The 27,696-nt window shown below is 46.0% G+C and overlaps 1 protein-coding gene across 3 annotated transcripts in view; it reads left to right on the plus strand.

Moving 5' to 3' along the window:
* Positions 1 to 27,696, plus strand: part of LOC123764269 (nuclear hormone receptor HR96) — a 114,350-nt gene that overhangs the window by 77,156 nt on the left and 9,498 nt on the right. For all 3 annotated transcript variants that reach the window (XM_045751834.2, XM_069338857.1, XM_045751843.2), the window contains 3 exons: positions 5,972 to 6,161; positions 22,253 to 22,453; positions 25,507 to 25,719. In XM_045751834.2, coding sequence (XP_045607790.2) covers positions 5,972 to 6,161; positions 22,253 to 22,453; positions 25,507 to 25,719 — 604 coding nt within the window. The remainder of the gene's footprint in view (positions 1 to 5,971; positions 6,162 to 22,252; positions 22,454 to 25,506; positions 25,720 to 27,696) is intronic.

Consider the following 27,696-nt stretch of genomic DNA (forward strand, 5'->3'; position numbering starts at 1 on the left):
TGGATGGCAGGCAGAGAGGGAGGCAGGCTGGATATGGCAGGCAGAGGGGGAGGCAGGCTGGATATGGCAGGCAGAGAGGGAGGCAGGCTGGATGGCAGGCAGAGAGGGAGGCAGGCTGGATGGCAGGCAGAGAGGGAGGCAGGCTGGATGGCAGGCAGAGAGGGAGGCAGGCTGGATGGCAGGCAGAGAGGGAAGCAGGCTGGACAGCAGGCAGAGAGGGAGGCAGGCTGGATATGACAGGCAGAGAGGGAGGCAGGCTGGATATGGCAGGCAGAGGGGGAGGCAGGCTGAATATGGCAGGCAGAGAGGGAGGCATGCTGGATGGCAGGCTGGATGGCAGGCAGAGAGGGAGGCAGGCTGGATGGCAGGCAGAGAGGGAGGCAGGCTGGATGGCAGGCAGAGAGGGAGGCAGGCTGGATATGGCAGGCAGAGGGGGAGGCAGGCTGGATATGGCAGGCAGAGAGGGAGGCAGGCTGGATGGCAGGCAGAGAGGGAGGCAGGCTGGATGGCAGGCAGAGAGGGAGGCAGGCTGGATGGCAGGCAGAGAGGGAGGCAGGCTAGATGGCAGGCAGAGAGGGAGGCATGCTGGATGGCAGGCAGAGAGGGAGGCAGGCTGGATGGCAGGCAGAGAGGGAGGCAGGCTGGATGGCAGGCAGAGAGGGAGGCAGGCTGGATAGCAAGCAGAGAGGGAGGCAGGCTGGATGGCAGGCAGAGAGGGAGGCAGGCTGGATGGCAGGCAGAGAGGGAGGCAGGGATAGTCACATGGTTGAACCGCGTGACCTTTAAGAGATTGTATGGGGTGTAGGGGGGGGGTTGTCGGTGGTGGGGGTGGTGGGGGAGAGACCGGCTCACTCCCGAATTTTAAGCCTAACACACTCGACCCGTTGCCAGTATGGCAGGCAGAGAGTGAGGCAGGCTGGCAGAAAATGTGAAATTCATTCCAGTTGTGTGACACAGAATGATTGGAATGATGGTGTTCATCTTCTTGTCCGTTTAATTAATATTGCTTCTGAGACTTCCTTAGGCTTCCACTGTTGATTTTGGGCAAAAAGGCATTGTTGAATATTTTTATTTAGCTTGCCAGTGTATACAGTACATATATAATGATATATTTTATATCTTCTGTATTCAGTATGTGGACATGTTTAGTACCCCAATAAACAGCATGAAAGTGGACGATCTGGACAATTTCTTTATGCATGATACCCAAACTCTTGAAAATATAATTGATATAAACATGAACACTACAAATTTTGAAAGAGAAATTGACAACATGGCCATGCACTCAGCCTCGGAGCCAGACTCGTGGAATTCAATATTTATAAATAAATGCAAAGTGCCAGTAGTGCAGGGACTCAGTATAGTGTGGAGGAAGAGCTTGGGGACAGGGCAATTAAATCAACAGATATAGCCCCTTTACACAAGGGAGAGAGCAAAGCATTTGCTAAGAATTATAGACCAGTTGCATAACATCCAACGTAATACAGGTAGCTGTATTTGAGAGACTGATCAGGAGTCAAATCTCCAGTTTTATGGAGACCAATGACCTCCACAATCCAGGCCAACATGGATTTAGAGCGGGATGATCGTGCCTCTCACAGCTACTTGACCACTATGACAAAATCACTGAGGTATTAGGAGAAAAACAGAATGCAGATGTGGTATTCATGGACTTTGCAAAGGCATTTGATAAATATAACCATGGAGTAATAGCCAACAAAATGAGGTCAATAGGAATAATAGGTAAAGTAGGATGATGGATATTAAGTTTTCTGTCAAACAGTACACTAAGAGGAACAGTTAATCAAATAAAATTAAGCACAGTGCAATGCTCTGTACCTCAGGGCACAGTGCAATGCTCTGTACCTCAGGGTACAGTCCTTGCACCACTGATGTTCCTTATTCTTATATCAGGTATAGACAACATACAAGTCACAGCTTCGTATCATCTTTTACAGATGACACAAAAATCAGCATGAAAATTACTCATGTTGAAGACATTGAAAAACTAAGAGCAGATATTAAACTCTTCAACTAGGCAGCAGAAAAAAACACGATGTTTAACAGTGATAAATTCCAGGTACTTTGGTACGGTAAAAAGGAGAACCTTAAACAATATACAGGGGTAAAAAAAAAATGAAATCTGCCCATATTAAGTAAGCAATGTGTAAAGGATCTTGAAATAATCATGGCTGCTTGCTTAACATTTAGGGAGCATAACCAAGCAAATATAAAGTCAGCCAGAAAAATGATAGGATGAATTACAAAATCTTCAAATCCGGGGATTCCATCTCAGTGGTCGTACTATTCAAATCACTTGTGATTTCCTTCCTGTCTTGAGTACTGCTCAGTGCTCACTTCCCCCTTCAGAGCAGGAGAGATTACTGAAAGAGGGGGAAAACAGAGAATATATATGACATACATACACATGATAAAGCACCTAAACTATTAGGACTGTCTCACAGCTCTCCAAATGTACTCTCTTGAAAGGATATAAGGAAGATATCAAATAATATATACATGGAAAATACTAAAGTGGCCAGGTCCAAAATCTACACAGTAAAATAACAACATACTGGAGTGAACAATATGGAAGGAAATGCAGAATATAACCAGTGAAGAGCAGGGGGTGCCATAGGCACAATCAGAGAATACTGTATAAACATCAGAGGTCCGTGGTTGTTCAACATCCTCCCAGCAAGTACAGTATAAGAAATATTACTGTAACAAAAATTAACTTCGTCAACAGAAAACTGTACACCTTTCTTCAAGAAGTGCCGGACCAACCGGGCTGTGGTGGATATGTGGACCTGTGGCCGTTCCAAGCAACAGCCTGTTGGACCAAGTTATCACAAGTCAAGCCTGGCTCTGGGCCAGGCTTGTGCAGTAGAAGATCTAAAACTCTATCTGGATATAATCCAGGTAGTGAGCTGTAGCCAATGCATCTCATTCTTATATGATTCAGAATATCCCAGCTCACACATGAAAAGGATTGAATGATTGATTGAATGAAAAGGATTGGACCCAACCCACAAATGTGAAAATAGAAAATTTACAATTGTTTGGGTCTGTCGTGGACCATATCAAGTCATGTATGTAACACGACTTTATAATGGAGGGACCGAAATACTAGGACATGAAAGGACGGATCAAAACTTTGTTGCATTTAATTCTAATAATTATATGAAACTACCCCATAAGTGTAATTGCAGGATGAGAGCTACGTTCATGGTGTTCCATCTTCCCAGCACTATCATATAACGCTTTGAAACTACTGATTGTTTTGGCCTCCACCACCTTCTCACTTAGCATATTCCAGCCGTCTATCACTCTGTTTGCAAAAGTGAACTTTCAAATTTTTTGCAGGAGCTTTGTTTCCTTTGAATCTATTTCCACTTGTTCTTGAAGGTGTAGTTTTAAAAAATTTGTCATTGTCAATTTCATTGATTTCTGTTACTATTTTGTACATAGGGATCATATCTCCTCTTTTTCTTCTATCTTCTGCCTTTGGGATACTTAATACTTTTAATCTCTCCATGTAGCTTTTGTTTTCCAGTTCTTGAAGCCAATTAGTTGCATGGCTTTGCATCTTTTTTTAGTTTAATTTTAATGATGTGTTTCTTGAGATATTGGTACCATGCAGCCACAGCACATTCCAACTTTTGTCTCACAAAGGTCTTGTATAATTTTTGTAATATTTCACCATCCATGTATTTAAGAGCAATTTTAAAGTTGGAAAGCATACTATACGCTCCTCGCACAATGATCTTTATGTGATTCTCAGGTGAGTGTTTTGTTTTACTCCAGAACCACTCCTAAATCTCTTTCTTTATCAGAATTCTTAAAGGTATTTTCATATAATTTGTAGTTTTTGTGTGGCCTATTTTCACCTCTTCCTATTTGGGTTGTGTTCTTATTTCAGCCAAGTTATTGGGGCTGCATAGAATATTGTGTTGATCACGAAGCAGTGTTAAATACTGTACTGTATTCTATTTCACTGCTATGCAGAGTTCTTAAAAAGCTTTTACAAAACCTTACATGACTTTGGCCTTACGTAACACACCAAATTGCACTGCACCTTTGTAACTGATTTTTTCACAAACTTTTAGTGTGTCACAGTGGTCTATGTACTCGACTCACAATTGTGGATCCCAAGTTCGATCCTTGGGCAGGACATACATGGTTGGGCAGATTTCTTTTCAACTGATTCCTCTATTCATTTAGCACTAAATAGGTTCCTGAGGGTTAGTTAACGGTTGTGGGTTGCATCTTCGGGAAGGTCAGTAGTTGATCTAGGGATGACTGATAAACCCAAGTAGTACAGGCTTCCTGTCCGTGACGAAGAAAAATTATATGCAAGTTTCTGAGGCCTGCCTCAGTGTAAGGAATTTCTGTGAGTGGGTGACCATAACAGAAACTTAGAACTAAGATACTTTACCTCGATGCCTTGTTACTAGCGATCAAAATGGGTTCTGGGAACTTGTTATACGCTAAAGTTGTATCCAGGATCTGTGCTTAGGTGATCACAAAGTGGTCTATTTGTAATTATAACAAATATAAGTACAGTAATTATAGATGGTAGAAAATTGACAAAGGAATTGCTAATAAATATCTCCATTTGCACAGAAATTGAACATAAAAATACCTGGAAATTAAAAAGTATCAACTATATATTCTGTTGACCAAACCACACACTAGAAATTGAAGAGACTATTGAAAAGTGAAAAAATAAACTTTAACGAGATAATTTTTCAACTTCCCTTGACAGTGAAGAAAAACATAAGAAATATTGAGAAGATTCGTGTTAGAATCATAATTTCTACGATGAGACGAGAATCTGTCGTCTCTTCACTTGCTAGTGTGTGTATTGGTGAACATTTTTCAGCCACGTTACTGTGACTCTTCATCTGCAGGTATACACTGTGTACGTGTCTACCCCACCCTCCGGCATCCATCATTGCTACGTACCCATGTGGATTCATCTTACATCACTGTAGCTTCTTCTATGTCACTGTAACCTCTTCTTACATCACTGTAGCTTCTTCTGTCACTGTAACCTCTTCTTACATCACTGTAGCCTCTTCTGTCACTGTAACCTCTTCTTACATCACTGTAGCCTCTTCCTACATCACTGTAGCCTCTTCCTACATCACTGTAGCTTCTTCTATGTCACTGTAACCTCTTCTTACATCACTGTAACTTCTTCTATGTCACTGTAACCTCTTCTTACATCACTGTAGCTTCTTCTGTCACTGTAACCTCTTCTTACATCACTGTAGCTTCTTCTGTCACTGTAACCTCTTCTTACATCACTGTAGCTTCTTCTATGTCACTGTAACCTCTTCTTACCTCACTGTAGCCTCTTCCTACATCACTGTAGCCTCTTCCTACATCACTGTAGCCTCTTCCTACATCACTGTAGCCCCTCTTCCTACATCACTGTAGCCTCTTCCTGCATCCCTGTAGCCTCTTCCTGCATCCCTGTAGCCTCTTCCTGCATCCCTGTAGCCTCTTCCTACATCACTGTAGCCTCTTCCTACATCACTGTAGCCTCTTCCTGCATCCCTGTAGCCTCTTCCTGCATCCCTGTAGCCTCTTCCTACATCACTGTAGCCTCTTCCTACATCACTGTAGCCTCTTCCTACATCACTGTAGCCTCTTCCTACATCACTGTAGGAAGATGTAGGAAGGGGCTACAATGTAGGCAATGTGGGTGTTCTTGGGGAGTCCAGCGATGCGGATTTGATTCCATCGCAGTGTAAATATTTTCTCATAGATGCATTATTTCTTGTGATTTTACTGTGTTCATCTCTTCTATGGTCAATAGTGTGATAGTTATTTGCATGAGGTTTTTATAAATGTTGCAAATTAAGACTTATATCTGACATGGCAAAGGGGGCTGAGGTGTGGCTATCATGGGAAAGAATCATCAAAGGGCTGCGTACTTAGAAATTAATTTATTTGCCTTCAGAAACGCAACCGGCTTAACAATGATGGACTCCATTATGAACACCGCCATCAGTGCGGAGTACAGTGCCTTCAGCCTCCTGGGCAGCAACAACCCAAATGAGTTGAACGAACCAGAGAAGATCAAACTCAGTGAACTCTCAGAAGCCAATAAGGGCCTGATGGCCCCTCTCTGCGAAGACTACAACTTCAAGGTATTGTACAGGGCTATGGACTGTCTCGGTGGAAAGTCTTCTTCTTGTTCTACTGTCCTCGTACAATATGGGATTACTTAATTTGTGAATGATGTACTATGTATCTTTCTCATTTTATATACTCAGCTATATATATATATATATATATATATATATATATATATATATATATATATATATATAATATATATATATATATATATTATATATATATATTATATATATATATATATATATATATATATATATATATATATATATATATATATATATATATATATATATATATATATATATATATATATATATATATATATATATATATATATATATATATATATATAATATATATATATATATATATATATATATATATATATATATATATATATATATATATATATATTATATATATATTATATATATATATATATATATATATATATATATATATTATATATATATATATATTATATATATATATATATATATATATATATATATATATATATATATATATATATATATTATATATATATATATAATATATATATATATATATATATATATATATATATATATATATATATAATATATATATATATATATATATATATATATATATATATATATATATATATATATATATATATATATACATATATATATATATATATATATATATATATATATATATATACATACATATATATATATATATATATATAATGTTGTACCTAGTAGCCAGAACGCACTTCTCAGCCCTACTATGCAAGGCCCGATTTGCCTAATAAGCCAAGTTTTCATGAATTAATTATTTTTCGACTATCTAACCTACCTAACCTAACCTAACTTTTTCTGCTACCTAACCTAACCTAACCTAAAAAGATAGGTTAGGTAGGGTTGGTTAGGTTCGGTCGTTAATTTCAACTCCAATAAAAAAAAAATTGACCTCATACATAATGAAATGGGTAGCTTTATCATTTCATAAGAAAAAAATTAGAGAAAATATAATAATTCAGGAAAATTTGGCTTATTAGGCAAATCGGGCCTTGCATAGTAGGCTGAGAAGTGCATTCTGGCTACTAGGTACGACATATATATATATATATATATAAATATATATATATATATATATATATATATATATATATGTCGTACCTAGTAGCCAGAACTCACTTCTCAGCCTACTATTCAAGGCCCGATTTGCCTAATAAGCCAAGTTTTCCTGAATTAATATATTTACTATAATTTTTTTCTTATGAAATGATAAAGCAACCCTTTTCTCTATGTATGAGGTCAATTTTTTTTTATTGGAGTTAAAATTAACGTAGATATATGACCGAACCTAACCAACCCTACCTAACCTAACCTAACCTATATTTATAGGTAAGGTTAGGTTAGGTAGCCAAAAAAAGCTAGGTTAGGTTAGGTTAGGTAGGTTAGGTAGACGAAAAAACATTAATTCATGAAAACTTGGCTTATTAGGCAAATCGGGCCTTGAATAGTAGGCTGAGAAGTGCGTTCTGGCTATTAGGTACGACATATATATATATATATATATATATATATATATATATATATATATATATATATATATATATATATATATATATATATATATATATATATATATATATTATTAAATATGACCGAAAAAGTAAGATTAATAATTCTAACACAAATTTTCTCAATGTTTCTTATATTCCTTTTCACTGTTGATGGTAACTGAAAAATCAATTCTCCAAAATTCATTTTATTTCTAGTCTGACGCGTCACTTGAACGCATTTCGTAAAACTTATTACATTTTCAAAGACCTTAGTTTACACAACTAAAGTCTTCTCTGGGGGGAGCCCCGTCGGCTCCCCGGAGCTATCCCAGGCTGATATGCTAATGTCAGACTTTGGCATCAGTCATGTGTATGGAGTTCTTAGGCCTACCGGGGACCACGGCCAGAACCGGGCCCCCTCAGAGAGGCAAGGGGAGCAATGGCCTATAGAAGCCCCCGTGTAGTTGGAAGCATTCTATGTCTGCCATCGACCGGAACAGGCACCCAGAAAGGTAAGCGCCCCAAAACAAACCCCTATTCTGGTTAAAATTGCTACCTAATACCGAACTAGTGGATAGAACTCCCCAACCGAAAACAAGCAAATTAGTGTGACGTCACACACTGCCGCGCCGCTGTCTGCGCAGCTCCCCCCTCCCCGGGAGGGGGAAGGGGGAGCCCCAGACCCCCCGCGCCGGCTACCCACACCTCAGTTCTTGAGGCTGATGCTATAGGCGATGGTCGTGTGCTCTGGCTCCGGTGTCGCTACTGCACTGTGCTTTGAGTGTGGTGTTAGTTTTGTGGGTGCGAGTGCCAGGAGTTATCTTCAGTACTCGGGCTGCATGCGCCTAGGGCTGCCTTCCCTAGGTGCCCTGTAAGTACTGCCCTTGGGGCTTGGGGCCACCTTCCACAGGCTCCTCGGGGTCTGCCTCTGCTGGTCCGTTTTACCTTTCGGTTTTTCGGCCGCCTGTTGGGCTCTTGGGTGTTCTGTTCTCCCTTGTTACCGGCAGGTAAGAGGCAGTTTGCACTGGTAGGGGCGCAGGGTGCTGCTCAGCTTGTAATTCCCGACATCGCGGCCGGCTCTGTTCCTTGGGGTTCGCTGTCCTCTTGCGGGGTTTTGTTTTTCTTTTTGTTTTTGCCTGGTGGGGGGTTCTGTCATTTTATTCAGTTTGTTTTTGCCCTTCCACTGTTCTCCTCGGTGGCGCCCCCTGCTAGGTCCCCGTGAGTGTACACGTCCCTGGGGTTCAGCTTTAGAAGTTTGCTTGGTAGTTTTGGGCGCCGGTTTGCAGCACCCTGCCTGGGACTACCTGAGCGCGAGTCCTCTTAAAGTAAACGCTCAGGACCCTGGGAATCCCCTAGGGGGCGCGTGGGTCCGATGGATGTGACCCCGGGGTCCCCACTCGCTGTGTGCGAGTTTGAGGGTTGCTCGGTCCCCTTGTCTCAGGGTGACCCTCATTGTTTTTGCCTCTGCCACGCTGCCTGTTGGGTCGGTGATACTTTCGACCCTGAGTCCTGTGAGTGTTGCTGCTTGCTTGTGACTCAATTTACCCAATCCTCTGATGATTCTATTCGGGTACAGGCGGCACGTGCGTTGCAGTCTAGGTTTCGTCTGTTGCAACGCGCTCGGTTGGTTGCTTCCCCGGATGCCCCGGGGCTGCCCCGCTTTGCTTTTCGAGACCCGGACTTGGGGGTGGGGGTCGCTTCGATCCTGGTTCAGTCCGCACCTCCTCGTCCTTCCCCTTCTGTTCGTTCTGGTCCCCCGCCCCTGCTTCCGGCCCCGAAGCGTCTGAGGGTTTCGGGGTCGGAGCAGGGGTTACTTGATCTCGAGACTCGGGCAGCTTCGGGGGTTGCCCCTTCCGGGGGGGCGGCAGAGGCATTCGAGTCTTGTCTCCCGGCCGAAGCTTCAGGGTCTGACCAGTGGGCCCCCCTTCCTCCAGCTTTTCCGGCTGCTCCGTCCTTGTCTTGTGGGGTCGGGGCTTGGGGAGAGGACTCGGCCTCGGGTCCTGTGGTGACGGACCTCGAGGCTGGGGAGGGGCTGACTTGGGGGCCTTGGGCCCCGCTGGACCCCGCCTGTGTTTTTCTTCCCACTGAGCGGGGCTTATTGTTACAAGGAGTGGGGTTTTCTTTCCCCCCCTCTGCGTACGAGTTGGATTTGGTGTCGGCCCCTCCCCGGGTACGGTTCCGTGTTCCCCCGGGTACGTCGGTTCCGTCCTTCCGGAGGTTTTCGGCTTATCGCATCCAACCTGGTGTGGTGCGAGCGGCCTTTGCAGCTTACCTCCTGCGTGACCCGGATTATGCCTCGGAAATGGATCCGTCCACGTTCAGGTTTGGGACTTCGTTCCCTTTCTGGCTCCGTTACGAGGTTCCGGAGTCATCCTGGCTAGCAGACTGCCCCTTGTTTGGTCTGGATTCCTGGCATTCCTTCTGTCGTTCCCGCACGCTGGAGTGGCGGGAAGCTTCCACGGTGCTTCAGGTTTTCCTGGGGGGTGAACTTGAGTACCTGAATGAGTGCTTGTTTGCCCCTGCCCTTCCCCGCGATGTGGGCGTTATTCAGCTCCATGTGCAGGTTCCCTCCCTTTCGGCGGCGCTCGTGGCGGAGGACTTGCGCGCTCGGGGCCTTTTGTGTTCGGCCTTGCGGTTCTTTTCCCTCCTGGAGCTGTCTTCGGATTGGCTCGTGGAGGATGTGGGGACGCTTGGGTCCGTCCCGGGGTCCGGCACCTTGTCCTCGGCTGCGCGTTCGTCGGCTGCCTTGTTGATGCTGTTCACGCCGATTTTGCGGGATGCGGTTTCCCTGTTCTATGCTTCCCGTCTCGCGTGTCGGCAGGCGGTGCTGGGTTCCTCCGTGGAATCTGCTTGGGCTCTGGCTCTTAGGCGTTCTTCACCTTTTTGTCCTCTCCTGTTTGGGGAGTCGGCCGTGGCGCAGTTTATTCAGGCTGCGTCGGCGGCTTGTCGTCCGATGTCGGACTTGTTGGTTTTCCGGGGGTCCCGGGGTGGGTCTTCCCGGAAAGGTCGTGCCAGGGCTCGGGGTTCCTCTCGTCGTGGTAGGCCTCTGGTGTCAGGTTTGGGGTTGGCTCCTCCTGCGGACCCTCCCTCGTCTGGTCGGCGCGGTGTTCGCGCTGTGCGGGGTTCTGGGTCTCGTAAGGGTCGCCGGCCCTTTCGCGGTTTGCCCCTTTGACGGGGCGATGGGGGGGCGGCTTGCGCTGTTCGCCCGCGCCTGGTCCCACGATTCGTGGGCCTTTCGGGTCGTGTCTCGCGGCCTGCGGTGGCGTTGGGTGGCCCCTCCCCCCTTTGGGGGGTCGGGGCTGGCGGGGCAGGCTTCTTCCCCTGCGCTCTGTCGAGTCGTCTTGGAGTGGGTACGCTTGGGCGTCGTCGAAACGACGTCGTCCCTCAGATGGGTTTCCCGTCTGTTTCCGGTTCCGAAACGGGACTGCGCGGACCTGCGGTTCATTCTGGACTTGTCCCGTCTGAACCCCTGGGTTCATTGCCCCTCCTTTCGGATGACTACGCTGTCTCAGGTTCGGCTCCTCTTGGAGCCAGGTGCTTGGATGGTGTCCCTGGACCTCCGGGACGCTTATTGGCATGTCCCGATTCATCCGCGGTTCAGGGACTGGCTCGGTTTTGTAGTGGGGTGTCTGAGTTACCGCTTTCGTTGTCTCCCGTTCGGGTTGAACCTGGCACCTCGCGTGTTCACACGCCTTACACGGGTTGTGGTGGCTCGTTTGCGTCTCCTAGGTGTTCGGGTGTTGGCCTACCTCGACGACTGGCTGGTTTGGGCTCCCAGCCAGTCCGCTTGCTTGCTAGCCAGGGATTTGGTTCTTTCCCAGCTCGCCGGGTTCGGGTTCTTGGTGAACTGGAGGAAGTCCCATCTGGTTCCCTCTCAGGTTCGGACTTGGCTGGGTCTCGTGTGGGACTCTCGGACCGCCTCCTTGTCTCTCCCTCCGGAGTCTCTCCTGCGGCTGCGGTCCCGCCTTCGTCTGTTTCTGGAGGGCCCTCGGGTCACCCGGCGGTTGCTCGAGGGGCTGTGCGGGAGCCTGAACTTCGCGATGGTGGTCTACCCGCCGGGTCGGGTTTGGCTTCGACGGCTGTTCTGGTTCCTTCGGGGTTCCCCCTTCCGCCTCTCTCGCGATCGCAGAGTTCGACCCCCGGGGGACTTGCGTCGGTTGCTGCGTCACCGGCTTCCTCTTCGGGTTTTTCGGGGTTCAGTGCCTTGGCGCCTACCCGAGCCCTCGCTCGATGTGTACACGGATGCGTCGTCTCTCGGCTGGGGTTTTGTGCTCTGGGGAGGATTCGGGTGGCCCGCGGATCGACGATTCGGCTCCATTCGGACTGCTCTCCGGTGGTTCATTGCCTGAACCGCGGGGGTTCGATGCGGTCCTTGTCTCTTTGGGGTTGGTCGCTTCGGGTGACTCGTCTGCTGAGTTCTCGGGGTTTGGCTCTCCTGGCAGTTCACGTACGGGGCGTGTCCAACGTCTTGGCCGACGCCCTGTCTCGCTTCGTTCCCCTCTCCACGGAGTGGACGGTCGACGACGAGTCCTTCCGTTGGCTTTGCCAGACGTTCGGGCGCCCCGAGGTGGACCTCTTCGCGTCGGCGTGGTCGCGGCGTCTTCCCGTTTATGCGGCGCCCTTCCCCGATTGCGAGGCCGTCGGGGTCGATGCCTTTCGGCTCGACTGGTCGAGGTGGGGGTTCCTGTACCTCTTTCCCCCAGTTCGGCTGTTGCTCCAGGTCCTGACTCGCTTAGAGACTTACCAGGGGAGAGTTGTCCTTCTGGCCCCTTGGTGGCCGGCCCAGCCTTGGTTTCAGGCGCTGGTTGCTCGGTGTCCGAACCCGAGGGTTTTCCCGCGGCTCCGCCTCTTTCAGCAGATCGGGCCGGTACGTCACGTAGCTGGTTCGATCTTCTCCTCGAGTCTTCGCGTATGGTTTTTTTGACTCGAGTCTATCATCATCTCTATGGTGATCAGGTGGCCTCCTTGTTGGTGTCCCACCTGAGGGCTTCTTCTCGGCGGCAGTATGAAGTTTCCTGGCGGTCCTTCCGTTTCTTTTTGCGTCTTCGTCGTGTTAGCTCCTTGTCTGTTCGGGTGGTCTTGTCCTTCCTCTCGTGGTTGTTTCAGGACCGTCATCTTATGCCTAACACTGTCGCTTCGTATCGTGCGGCGCTGGCGGAGCCGCTTCAGCTTGCTTTCGGTATCGATGTTACGTCTGCGCCGTTTCGCAAGCTGTCTCGTGCGTTGTTTCACCTCCGGCCTGCTCATGCGTCGCCTGAGCCGTCCTGGTCTTTGGACAGAGTGCTCGCTTTCCTTTCATCTCCTCGTTTCGTTGTGGCCCCTTCGGTCCAGGATTGTTTTTCCAAGGCACTTTTCTTGTTGGCTTTGGCCTCTGGGGGTCGGGTAGGGGAGCTTCATGCTCTCCTCCGGCGCAGGGGTTTCTGCTCTTTTGGTCGTGGTGATAGTTTTGTTCGTTTGCAGCCGTCTCCTTCTTTTCTGGCGAAGAATGAGACTGCTGCGTTCCGGAGGGGTCCATGGGTGGTTGATGCTTGGTTGGTCAGGCCGGGGGTGCATCATGTTTTGTGTCCGGTTGCGGCGCTTCGCCGTTATTTGCGCGCCACAGCTTCTGTGTCCGGGGACGCGCTGTGGGTTGATCCGGTTTCAATTCTTCCCTGTTCGCGGGTTCGGGTCTCTCAGGTCGTCCGCAGGGTTATTAGGTCTAGCCAGCCTGCGGTCTATCCCCGTGCCCATGACGTTCGTAAGTTCGCGGCTCTTGCTGCCGTCTTTGGGAATATGTCTTGGTCTGATATTCGGGCGCGGGGATTTTGGCGGTCGAACAGGGTCCTGGCTGCTCGTTACCTTGTGAATGTCCCTGGCCCTCGTCGGGCCTGTGTTGCTTTGGGTCGGCGGTTGCAGCCAGTTGTCTCGGCTTCGAGTTGAGGGGTGAGCGACGACCGCCTCCCGGGTAAGTCCCTCTTTTTCTGTCTGTGGGTAGTTAGCTCCGGGGAGCCGACGGGGCTCCCCCCAGAAAACCAGCGTTGAATGTAATGAAACGCCATTTTCTGGGTGAGTCCCGGAGGCTCCCCGGCATCCCTCCCTCCCTCCGGTCGGCGGTTTTTCGCGTTTTTGACATCCAGCCTCAAGAACTGAGGTGTGGGTAGCCGGCGCGGGGGGTCTGGGGCTCCCCCTTCCCCCTCCCGGGGAGGGGGGAGCTGCGCAGACAGCGGCACGGCAGTGTGTGACGTCACACTAATTTGCTTGTTTTCGGTTGGGGAGTTCTATCCACTAGTTCGGTATTAGGTAGCAATTTTAACCAGAATAGGGCTTTGTTTTGGGGCGCTTACCTTTCTGGGTGCCTGTTCCGGTCGATGGCAGACATAGAATGCTTCCAACTACACGGGGGCTTCTATAGGCCATTGCTCCCCTTGCCTCTCTGAGGGGGCCCGGTTCTGGCCGTGGTCCCCGGTAGGCCTAAGAACTCCATACACATGACTGATGCCAAAGTCTGACATTAGCATATCAGCCTGGGATAGCTCCGGGGAGCCTCCGGGACTCACCCAGAAAATGGCGTTTCATTACATTCAACGCTGGTTTTTTACGTAGTAGTAGGAATAAGAACTGTAGAGGGCTTATTGGCCCATACGAGGCAGCTCCTATTAACCACCGAAAGAGCGGGAGATAGTAATAGGAATAAGAAGAGGATAGCAAGGGAACGTAGGAGACAACAAAGAACAGAAAAAAGAGAGAAGAGAGAAAGAAAAGGAAAGAGAAAAATAAATTTAAGGGTAAGCTTATGTTATCCTAATATTAATATTTACTAATAACACTAACACATAGAATTTACAACGTTAGCGTTCCCATAGTAAGGCATAATTTAGCCAGAAAATTCCCAGCCCTCATGACGCCAAGTGCCGATTGCATGCTTGAACATGAAATCTCCCACACAACTTCTTAAATCTTAAATCTTAACTTTTTGACCATGTCTTGGTACAGTTAAATAGAGCGCGTCTGGGAACACTAAGAACATAGGTTCGAACCTTCATCAAGGTTCCTGTTCTTTGATATATCAAGTTAATGTGATTTTTATATGACAAAGAGTGCTGGGAAGACGGGACACCACGAGCGTAGCTCTCATCCTGTAACTACACTTAGGTAATAATTACATGTTGGAGAAATATAGAGTTCAGTTAATTACTCTTTCTTTCTACAAAAATTGTAGAAAGAAAGATTATTGTTATTTATGAAGGAAATAACCATTTTGCATGCTAATTATTCCAGTAAATTATTTCTGTGGCGTAAAATAAAATCACATCAATCCTTCTCGTTCAATTTGTGCAATGTTAATTAGATCAATTGCTTTACGAGAAAGGGTATTGTTATCAAATATTTACTGGTGATTATATTTTAGATATAAAATATAATCACCACTATAAATATAATCTCCTTCCGATTCCCAAATAATTAATAATAAACCAAAATGGTTTACGTCCGGGATCGCTATGAGCATCTCTGCACATGCGAGACCGAGCATGGTGGGAGGAACGAGGCGGGACTCAAGCACAAGGCATCGCAGGGTGCACATGTGCCTCCACAGACGGCAGACATTTAACCCTTAAAGTGCGCATCACTTCATATGAAGTGTAAATCGTTTTACCAGTCAACTGCGCTTCACTTCATATGAAGTGTATGGGTACCGCGCACGATTTGAATGGCCCGCGGTGTAGCTGGGGGTCCCATACGCTGCCCAGGGGCTCTAGTAAACAGCGGCCATTTTGAAAAAAAATCCAGCTCACGCTCCGATGGCATGGGAGGCCTCAGTTTAGCGAGAGTCACCATGGCGAGCGCACGGTCAAACGCCTCACGAGCACGCATCACTCAGTCCCTCACCCCAGAGCAAATAGCCCACGAATTATTCTCTGAAGGTGAAGAAAGTGTGTTTGACGATTCAGACAACGATGAGGATTATACACAGTTGTCGGGAGATAGTAGCAGCAGCAGTGAAAGTGAGAATGACCGCCATGCCATGGCGAGGCCTATACGCTCTCCCATGCCTCCTCGCCCATTTTCTACCCCAATTCTACCACGACCTCACAGTTCCTGTGGATATTTTCTGTTTGAGGGTGACGAGTCAGAGGGAGGTGACTCCTTTTCTGGGTTTAGTGACTCAGATCAAAGTTTTATTGAGCCTGTGGCTGGTACCAGTGGTGTAACTGGGCGAGAAATTGTCGCGTCAGCAGCATCTCGCCCAGCCAAGTGCCACCGCATGGCACCACATGAGGCACCAAGACCCTCGTGTTCACGTGCACCCACCTCACGTGCACGTAGCCGCCGTGCTTCTCGCAGACGGTATTCAGCTCCTGGTCGCCGGTATGCATCGCTTCCTCGCCGTCTTTCCTCTGCATCTCGCAGGACGCCTGGTGTACTTGAGTGGAGTGATGGTGACGATTTTATTCCTAATATTCCTCACTTTGACGATAAAGATGTAGGGATTACAAACCTTTTCCCTAATCAAGGTGAGGACATGGCTGAGATGGAATATTTTACAGCATTCTATGATGAACCACTCATGGAATACATTGTACACCAAACGAACCTGCATGCTGCTTACCTGATTGAGAGGGAAATCACAGAATTTTCACGACTGCAGCGTTGGAAAAATACCACAGTGGCGGAAATGTATGTGTTTTTGGCACTCTGTTTGTTGATGAAGCACTGTCACAAACATGCAATAAATGACTATTGGAGCAAGGACAAGACAATACCAACACCTTTATTCGGGAAATATATGTCACGAGACAGGTTTCAGATACTCCTCAGGTGTCTACATTTTGGAAGTGTTCAGGACCGAACACCTGATGATAGACTGTGGCGAGTGAGGCACTACATGAACGATGTTATTGGAAAATTCAGAGATTTTTACGTACCAGCACAGAAGCTGGTGGTTGATGAATCTCTCATACTTTTCAAGGGACGTGTTCCATTCAAACAGTACATTCCCTCAAAACGAAACCGATTTGGCCTGAAATTTTTTGTTCTTTGTGATTGTGAGACAGGATACGTGTTACACATGATTCTGTACTCGGCTAGTGATGTAGACATTCCCGGTAACGACGAACATGAATTCTCGGGGAGTGTAGTGAAGACCATCATGGCTCCGTGGATGAACAAGGGACACATTTTATACACAGATAATTACTATACAAGTCCCTTGCTAGCTCGGTTCTTGCTAGAAAATAGAACCGGATTGGTTGGTACAGTAAAGCCACAACGAAGGGAAATGCCTGTGTTTGACAACGACATTGCAGTTGGTGAGTGTCAGAGAAGGAAAAGTGATAACATTCTGTCAGTTCGGTGGAAAGACAAAAGAGAGGTGAACTTGTTGACAACAATTCATGATGGAACAATGGTGAACAGTGGGAAAGTGAGCCATAAAACAAACGCACCACTATATAAGCCAGACTGTGTTTTAGACTATAATATCAACATGCGGTTGATTGATAAATCAGACATGATGATTGGCACTGCAGAGTGTGTGCGGAAGACATGTAGGTGGACGAAAAAAGTGTTCTTCCATCTTGTGGACATGAGCATGCTGAACTGTTTCAACATGTACCTTGTGAGAATTGGACGTAAGCCCACTTTCCGTGACTTTGTATTTGATGCTGCAATACAGTTATTAGGAAAGTTTGCAAAAGATGTCCCAGGTATTCAGCAGCCCATCATAAACCCACTGTTGCAGCATGCTGGTACTCCACGCCTCGCTCACACTGAAGGCTTCCTAGCACACAAACTTAAGTATTTGCCACCTGGTGTGAAGCGTGCAATAGCCCAACGTGATTGCTTGGTGTGTAAAACAACGACACGTAGAGACAAGAAACGGAAGCTTGTGCAAACATGGTGTGAAACGTGTGGTATCCCATTATGTGCTGTCGACTGCTTCAATGACTATCACAGTCTAGAAATCTTCTAAGTGTGCTTCAAAGTGTGTATAGCGTGTGCGAGTGTGTAAATATGTAAACATATAAGCAGAACATATAATATAATAGACTGTAATGACATATTATATTGCCGTAATTGAAAACATTTGTGTGCGCTTGTGTATACTCAAATATGCAACAATTATTGATACAAAATATGTTCAAACAGTATTTGAAACACAATTAGTGAAAAAAAATTAGATAAAATGCGCTTAGACATTGTAAATAAATAGCGCGAAAATATATTTGTGGCAACTCTGGCTGTTTGAGGACCGCGCGCAACATCTCCCGGGCGTGTACTGCATGAGCGACCATGCAGATTGTGACGTCATCGCAGAGCTTCTCGGCTCTATTGCAACAAAAGTAAGTACAATAGATTTTTTTTTTTATTTTTCCCGTGATCAGTGAACAGAACTTAACAGATTAGCAAAAAAAAAAATTTTTTTTTTTTTCAAAATGACATGCGCCTGTGTGGATAGCAGGATATTAGACCCCGAGCATGTTAAGGGTTAATATCATCACGTGGTCTACAGTACTCAACTGTTTAATTACGTGTCAACAATTATAGTCACGGACCATAATCACACGTACACAGTAGTGAACGTCAGGGACTGGCAGACGCGATATCGGCAGGCCTTAGTGTTCTCACACGCTCACGTTAAGTATACTTTTCTAGTTTGATGCATCATTCAAGATTGTATATTTGTGGGTAGTCTGTCGTTATGTTACAAGTTGATCAATAATGCAATGTTAGTTGATTCCCCCTTCTTATTCCAATCTCAATGAATACTGGAATAATTCATAGCCTAATCAAATGCTACTCAAATTTCCCTGATCGCAGCGTGTAGACGAGGATGTGCCAAGTTTTTCTTCCTTTACCTACGATGTTAACCACTGGTGTTTCTTCCTTATTGGGACCTTGTGATCGCGAGGACGAGTAACAAAACGGACTTAGTAAACATTTGATAGAGGCCAAACCCCCAAACATACCAGCGATACAAAGATGCGAGAAACAACTACACGGCAGTGAGGAGAGAGGCAGAAAGAAATTTTGAAAAAGGGATTGCAGACAAATGTAAAACAGAACCAGGTCTATTCTATAAATTCATAAACAACAAATTGCAGGTAAAGGATGATATACAGAGGTTGAAAATGGGAAATAGATTCACGGAAAATGAAAAGGAAATGTGTGAAACATTAAACGAAAAGTTCCAAAGTGTGTTTGTACAAAATGAAATCTTCAGTGAACCAGATACAATAAGAATTCCAGAGAACAACATAGAGCACATAGAGGTGTCTAGAGATGAAGTGGAAAAAATGCTCAAGGAGCTAAATAAGAACAAGGCAGTTGGTCCAGATGGAGTTTCACCATGGGTTCTGAGAGAATGTGCACCTGAGCTCAGCATTCTTCTTCAACTGATTTTTCAGGCATCCCTGTTTACAGGAGTTGTAGCTGATGTGTGGAAAAAGGCTAACATAGTTCCAATCTACAAAAGTGGAAGCAGGGAAGACGCCCTTAACACTTTGGCGTACCCCGCGCGCCACCCCTCAACTGTGCGATTTGGGCCCCAGGGTGTCACGGGAGCACGCGTAAATTCTGAAAAGTGTATACTCTCTTCAACTTTGTCACCTTAATTCTCATCCTACGAGATTAAATTTGCTATCATTGTGTTCGCGATAGAATTCTCTACAGCACTAAATGTATATAAACTCCAAAAGCCTGGCTAATTACCCGCATCAAACAGAGAAAATGCGAACAAGTTACTCAGGAGCGAGCAAACGCAATAAAATGTTTTCACTATTTTCACTCTGGTCACCTCAATTTTCGTCCTAGGTCTTTCATTTTGGTCTCAATGGGTTTGCAATAGAATTCTCTAGAGGAACATTTGCATATAAAATAAAAAACCTGGTCACGCTCCAACCGCCGACGAGTTAAAGACGGGCCACGTGTTAGCCGCTAGTGAGCGCTCAGATGCCTTCCAGCTACACTCCCAATTCCCGCCCTTTTCAAGCCTTTCTTTCGCAAATTTCTTCCTGGAAGGGCCTTGTTCATGATCACTATCCATCGTGGAGTAAGCGTAGATAGTTTCTAAAGCCGCAGTAAGAAATATAGCCACGGAAAATAGCCGAAATGTTCACACGTTTGAGATGCGAGGGGAGGCGACATTAGTCACAACAGTGGAGCGAAAACAATGGGCCGACGGTGTGTGCCGAGCCGCCTGCGGGCCACGAGGCGCAACAAGGAAAATGGGAAGTCATCGGCGCGCATTTTAAAACCAATCCCCAAAAAATCGGATAAAAACCTGATTTTTGGCGATTATTTAAAGTGGATGACGCAATGCTGCGTCATCCCCGGCATCACCGACAGTAAACGGATGACGCAATGCTGCGTCATTCCCGGGCGAAAGTGTTAATTATAGACCAGTATCATTGACATGTGTAATAGTCAAAATATTGGAAAAAATAATTAAAACTAAATGGGTAGAACACCTGGAGAGAAATGATATAATATCAGACAGACAGTATGGTTTTCGATCTGGAAGATCCTGTGTATCGAATTTACTCAGTTTCTATGATTGAGCAACAGAGATATTACAGGAAAGAGATGGTTGGGTTGACTGCATCTATCTGGACCTAATAAAGGCTTTTGACAGAGTTCTACATAAGAGGTTGTTCTGGAAACTGGAAAATATTGGAGGGGTGACAGGTACGCTTCTAACATGGATGAAAAATTTTCTGACTGATAGAAAAATGAGGGCAGTGATCAGAGGCAATGTATCGGACTGGAGAAATGTCACAAGAGGAGTACCACAGGGTTTAGTTCTTGCACCAGTGATGTTTATTGTCTACATAAATGATCTACCAGTTGGTATACAGAATTATATGAACATGTTTGCTGATGATGCTAAGATAATAGGAAGGATAAGAAACTTAGATGATTGTCATGCCCTTCAAGATGACCTGGACAAAATAAGTATATGGAGCACCACTTGGCAAATGGAATTTAATGTTAATAAATGCCATGTTATGGAATGTGGAATAGGAGAACATAGACCCCACACAACCTATATATATTATGTGAGAAATCTTTAAAGAATTCTGATAAAGAAAGAGATCTAGGGGTGGTTCTAGATAGAAAACTATCACCTGAGGACCACATGAAGAATATTGTGCGAGGAGCCTATGCCACACTTTCTAACTTCAGAATTGCTTTTAAATATATGGATGGCGATATACTAAAGAAATTGTTCACGACTTTTGTTAGGCCAAAGCTAGAATATGCAGCGGTTGTGTGGTGCCCATATCTTAAGAAGCACATCAACAAACTGGAAAAGGTGCAAAGACATGCTAGTAAGTGGCTCCCAGAACTGAAGGGCAAGAGCTACAAAGAGAGGTTAGAGGCATTAAATATGCCAAAACTAGAAGACAGAAGAAAAAGAGGTGATATGATCACTACATACAAAATAGTAACAGGAATTGATAAAATTGACAGGGAAGATTTCCTGAGACCTGGAACTTTAAGAACAAGAGGTCATAGATATAAACTAGCTAAACACAGATGCCGAAGAAATATAAGAAAATTCACTTTCGCAAACAGAGTGGTAGACGGTTGGAACAAGTTAGGTGAGAAGGTGGTGGAGGCCAAGACCGTCTTGGCCTCAGTAGTTTCAAAGCGTTATATTACAAAGAGTGCTGGGAAGACGGGACACCACGAGCGTAGCTCTCATCCTGTAACTACACTTAGGTAATTACACTTAAGTAATTACTCAGTGAGCACTCCCACAGATGGTCACTCAGTGAGCACCCCCACAGATGGTCACTCAGTGAGCGTCCCCACAGATGGTCACTCAGTGAGTGTCCCCACAGATGGTCACTCAGTGAGCGTCCCCACAGATGGTCACTCAGTGAGCGTCCCCACAGATGGTCACTCAGTGAGCGTCCCCACAGATGGTCACTCAGTGAGCGCTCCCACTGATGGTCACTCAGTGAGCGTCCCCACAGATGGTCGCTCAGTGAGCGTCCCCACTGATGGTCACTCAGTGAGCGCTCCCACAGATGGTCGCTCAGTGAGCGTCCCCACAGATGGTCACTCAGTGAGCGCTCCCACAGATGGTCACTCAGTGAGCGCTCCCACAGATGGTCGCTCAGTGAGCGTCCCCACAGATGGTCACTCAGTGAGCGCTCCCACAGATGGTCACTCAGTGAGCGTCCCCACAGATGGTCACTCAGTGAGCGTCCCCACAGATGGTCACTCAGTGAGCGTCCTCACTGATGGTCACTCAGTGAGCGTCCCCACTGATGGTCACTCAGTGAGCGTCCATTGGTGCTCCCCGGTGGGACCACCTGTGGTGGTGCTCACAGAGCGACCACAGATAGTATCTACAGGTGCATAGTGTGGCGACCACACTGTTGCCACAGATAGTATCCTTCATCAACCCTGCTTGGCTGCAGGATTAACAGCCTAGCAGATTTTTTAAATTTTCTTATCACTGCCTGGTATTGTCTAGAAAAAATAGTATGAATCATTTATGTAATGATAGTTTTTGTTTGAAAATTGTGACCTGGCTCTGACAATCTCTTTCAGGATCTGAGTAATCCCTCCCTGATCAACATCATCAACCTGACAGAAATTGCCATCCGCCGTCTTATCAAGATGTCAAAAAGGATATCAGCTTTTAAGAGTTTGTGCCAGGAAGATCAAATTGCTCTGCTTAAGGGAGGCTGCACGGAGATGATGATTCTTCGCTCCGTCTGTGCATATGACCCCGACAAAGATTCTTGGAAGGTTCGTGACTATATTGATATAATTTCTTAGGTTTCTTATTTTTGCACCCCTGGTTAACCCTTAAACTGCTAAGCTATTTAAAACTTCTGTGTTGTGGTGTGCATTGTAAGAGAAAGTACAGTATTGACAACCCTTAAGTATTTAACCCATATGGCAGTTTGTACACGGAAGGGAAATTCCCCGAGACCACCTGAGTCTCAAAACCATCGAAGCCCCGCCCCGACCCCAAAACCACAGACAGTAAGAACCAGGATGCAGGGAGGAAAGGGGGGTGGGGGACCAGACTAGACCACAACAGGGGAAAAACAAGGAGATGTGGAAGGAAACCAAAGCAGCCAATACCCCCAAGCCCCTTCACACCAACCAAAACGGGGCAGCCTCGGGGCTTCCGGAGAGCAAGCACCACAGCGTTGCCATCACTGAAACTCAACTTGCAATGCTTGTGCTGCCTGTACCTGCATAGTCAGCATAAGACCAGGTAACCGAGTTACAAACAAGCAACAAACCTCGTAGGACTCCGGGCCGAAGGTGCTACTGACCCCACAGGCAGCAGACGGAGGCAAGGACCGTGAGAGTCACCCTGAGACAAAGGAAGAGAGCAACCCACAAACTCGCTCGAAGTGAGGGGGGACTTCGGGGTCACATCCATCGGACCCGCTCGTCCCCTAGGGGTTTCTCAGGGTCCTGAGCGTTTACTATAAGTGGACTCGCACTCGGGTAATCCCAGGTCCAAGGTGTGGTAGAGGCAGACCCCACACACAGTGTCAAGTGTAGATACAATAAAGCCCAGTAGGCTCAGGAAGCTGTACCTAAGTCGAGCAACAGGAGACACCAAAAACCCAAAGCGCAACTCCCGCAACCCCTAGTTTGGTAGACTTGGGCGCTAATTAGCGCCCAAGTCTACCAAACAACCTTCAAAGAACTGAACCCCTGGGACGTGTACACTCTCAGGGACCTAGCAGGGAGAACCACCGGAAGAAGGAAGAGTACTCAGTACAAAGGGGAAAAGAACCAAGGCAGGCCCCCCATCAGGTAGACAAACAAAAAGAAAACGGAAAACCCCGCAAGAGGACAGCGAACCCAGGAGGAACAGAGCCGGCCGCCATGAATGGTGAAAACAAGCTGCGCAGTACCCTGCACCCCTACCAGTGCGAACTGCCCCTTACCCTAAGGCGAACAAGGGAGACAGAACACCCTAGCACACAAAGGGCGGCTGAAAACCAAGCAGCAAACGGCCTAGCAGGGGCAGAACCCAAGGAACTTGTGGAAGGTGGCCCAAAGCCCCAAGGGCAATACTTACAAGGCACCTAGAGAAGGAAACCCTAGGCGCATGCAGCCCGAGTACTGGAGGATCACTCCCGGCTCACGCACCACCTAGAAGACAGTTACCACATGCTAGGTACAGTGTTGAAACAACCACCGGAGCCAGAGCACATGTCCTCAGCTTTTAGCATCAGCCGAAGAACTGGAGTGTGGATCGCCGGCGCGGGAGGTCTGGGACTGCCCCTCCCGGGGAGGGGGGGAGCTGCACAGACGGTGGCGCGGCGACAGGTGACATCATATTAGTTTACTAGTTTTTGTTTGGGGGAGTTCTATTCACTCGTTCGACTTTTGGTTGCAATTTTCACCAGAATAGGGGTTTGTTTTGGGACACTTACCTTTCTGGGTGCCTGACCCGGTCGATGGCAGACATAGAATGCGTCCAACCACACGGGGGTTTCTACAGGCAATTGCTTCCCTTGCCTCTCTAGAAGGGGCCAGATTCTGGCTCGTGGTCCTCGGTAGGCCCACAGAACTCTATACACATGACTGATGCCAAAGTCTGACATTAGCATATCAGCCTAGTAAGCTGCGGGGAGCTGTAGAGGCTTCCCCAGGAAAAGGTGTTGGATGAAGTTGTTATGTTCACATGTCAACCTGTCCCTGTGAATAGTACATCACATTTTAATGTATAAATCCCCCCTTAAGGCTAAAAACTTGTGTGTGGAAAATTACAGCGGCTCACAAAACTGACGTGATGTTCCATTTTCTATTTGTGGGTTGTCGGTTAGGCAAGATTCAGGCAATTTAGTACATCAGTTTAGTAACAGTGGGAACACTTGAGAGAATGGGCTGCACGTATAGGTTAGGCCAGCTGGTGGCTGAGCGGACAGAACACTGGGCTCATGATCCTGTGGTCCCAGGTTCGATCGGCGAGAAACAATGGGCAGATTTTCTTTCACTCTGATGCTCCTGTTACCTAGCAGTAAATAGGTACCTGGGAGTTATTCAGCTGTCACAGGCTGCTTCCTGGGGGGTGGAGGCCTATTCGAGGACCGGGCCTCAAATAGATATCTGAAAATCGACTGAAATCATCTCAAGATAACCTCAAGATAGGCTGGGCTAGACAGGGCTAGGCTAGGCTAGGTTAGGCTTGGCTAGGCTTGACTAGGCTAGGCTGGGGTGTAATATAAGTGTAATGTCCAATGCAATGCAGTAATTAATGATTATTTATGTTTGTATTTTGAACATTAATCTCTGCACTGCACACCTGTTTAGGGCAAAAATTTCATGGTGTAGTTTGTTAAGGACATATTTTTGTTGTTTTTATAAATGTTCAGCAAATGTTAATGTCAAAATGTTTCCAAACTCAATCATTTTTCATTTCAAATCACAAAGAGCCATGACAACATTAAAAAAATTTAAATATAGCCTAATTAAAAAAAAAATAACACAACCCTCAGAGCGCCTTGAGGTGCTTTGTGCAGTGCAGTGGTTAAGCATCCCTTATGATACCTGATCAACCAGTCTATGATACATATGTCAAGCTGCGAGCAGCCGCATCCGACAGCCTACTTGACCAGACAACCAACCAGGAGGTCTGGTTGGAGACCGGGCTGTGGGGATGGTGATCCCTGGAATCTCTACAAGGTAAACACAAGATAAGGTAGGTAGGTAGCTCACCCCCCCCCCCCCCCCATCCATCCCCCATAAAACATGTTTCTTTGTCCTGCAGATGTGGATCATAAGGCTTTTATAAGCTATAAGTGATTTCAAAATGTCACCTTTTTCAGATACAACAAGATCATGATCGATTCAAAAACATCAAGCTGATGGTGCTCAAGGCTGCTCCGGGAAATGTATACGAGGAACATAAGCGCTTCATACTGGCCTTCCAGCCAGAGTGGCGCAAGGACCATAATATCATCTTTCTACTCTCTGCTATCACGCTCTTCAATCCAGAACGACCCAACATAATACACGCTGATGCCATAAGGCATGAACAGGTTTGTTCGCTGATAACGACTTTGTTGTAGTAAAAGTTTATAACTGTGTTTTGGGGCAATGGTAAGAGTGGGGGAAAGTTCAAAATTCTCATTAACAATATCGCACTCCGATGTCACAAGCGTCGTCATCCATTTTTCTCCCTATTATCAGCGGATGACATCGCTCGTGTCATCCATTACAATATTTGTAAAATAATCAATTTTCATTGAATCAACCTCTTGGTGATTTCAAAATGAGCGCCATTAGATTGTGCACAATTTGATACCAAAATAAAAAACATAACCCAAAAATTGATGTCAGAACACTTGAAAGATATAAATAATTTTGTGGTGATGAATGTCAAAAAGTCTCCAAACGTTAAAATATTTGTTAAAATTCCATTTATTGTTCTATTATTATGGAACTAGTTTTAAAATACGCGCTTTTATATTGCGCACAATTTGATACCAAAATGAAACACATAACATGAAAATTTATGTTATCAAACTGAATGAGTATATACATTAGTCTGAAGGTGTGCCAATTGGTGCTCGTTCACGGGTAACTTTGCCAACTTTAGGCTTTGCTGTGGGGAGTCATGCCAGGCTTTTAGACCTTATATACATATACTCCTGTAGAGAATTCTATTGCGAACACAATGAGACCAAAACGAACAACGTAGCATGAGAATTAAGGTGAGAAAACTGAAACGAGTATACACATTTTACTGATTTTGAGCGAGCATGCACTAGCATGCATAGCATTTCGGGTAGGCCCTTAATCCTAATTTTCCATGGAATACAACCCGCCAAATCATTTAACAACCAGGTGCTCATTCACTGCTGGGTGAACAGAGGCTACAGTTAAGGACTGGTGCCCGGTCAATCCTCCCCGGCCAGGATATGAACTCAGGCCAAAGAGCCGGGCGAGTGTCTAACCACTGCGTCACGAGGACTACATTATGCTCTCGGTTAGTGAGAGGTAGTGTAGCATACTGAACATTATGCTATCAGCCAGTGAGAGGTAGTGTAGCATACTGAACCTTATGCTATCAGCCAGTGAGAGGTAGTGTAGCATACTGAACATTATGCTATCAGCCAGTGAGAGGTAGTGTAGCATACTGAACATTATGCTATCAGCTAGTGAGAGGTAGTGTAGCATACTGAACATTATGCTATCAGTCAGTGAGAGGTAGTGTAGCATACTGAACATTATGCTATCAGCCAGTGAGAGGTAGTGTAGCATACTGAACATTATGCTATCAGCCAGTGAGAGGTAGTGTAGCATACTGAACATTATGCTATCAGCCAGTGAGAGGTAGTGTAGCATACTGAACATTATGCTATCAGTCAGTGTGAGGTAGTGTAGCATACTGAACATTATGCTATCAGCCAGTGAGAGGTAGTGTAGCATACTGAACATTATGCTATCAGTCAGTGAGAGGTAGTGTAGCATACTGAACATTATGCTATCAGTCAGTGAGAGGTAGTGTAGCATACTGAACATTATGCTATCAGTCAGTAAGAGGTAGTGTAGCATTCTGAACATTATGCTATCAGTCAGTGAGAGGTAGTGTAGCATTCTGAACATTATGCTATCAGTCAGTGAGAGGTAGTGTAGCATTCTGAACATTATGCTATCAGTCAGTGAGAGGTAGTGTAGCATTCTGAACATTATGCTATCAGTCAGTGAGAGGTAGTGTAGCATTCTGAACATTATGCTATCAGTCAGTGAGAGGTAGTGTAGCATTCTGAACATTATGCTATCAGTCAGTGAGAGGTAGTGTAGCATTCTGAACATTATGCTATCAGTCAGTGAGAGGTAGTGTAGCATGCTACATAATGTTCTCTCCACCAGCGAGCAGTGCTCACCAATGTGTTTAGTTTACTCCTCCACAGTGTTTAGTTTACTCCTCCAGTGTTTAGTTTACTCCTCCACAGTGTTTAGTTTACTCCTCCACAGTGTTTAGTTTACTCCTCCACAGTGTTTAGTTTACT

The sequence above is a fragment of the Procambarus clarkii genome, chromosome 5 (assembly GCF_040958095.1).
Source record: "Procambarus clarkii isolate CNS0578487 chromosome 5, FALCON_Pclarkii_2.0, whole genome shotgun sequence".
NCBI classification, from domain to species: Eukaryota; Metazoa; Arthropoda; class Malacostraca; order Decapoda; family Cambaridae; genus Procambarus; species Procambarus clarkii.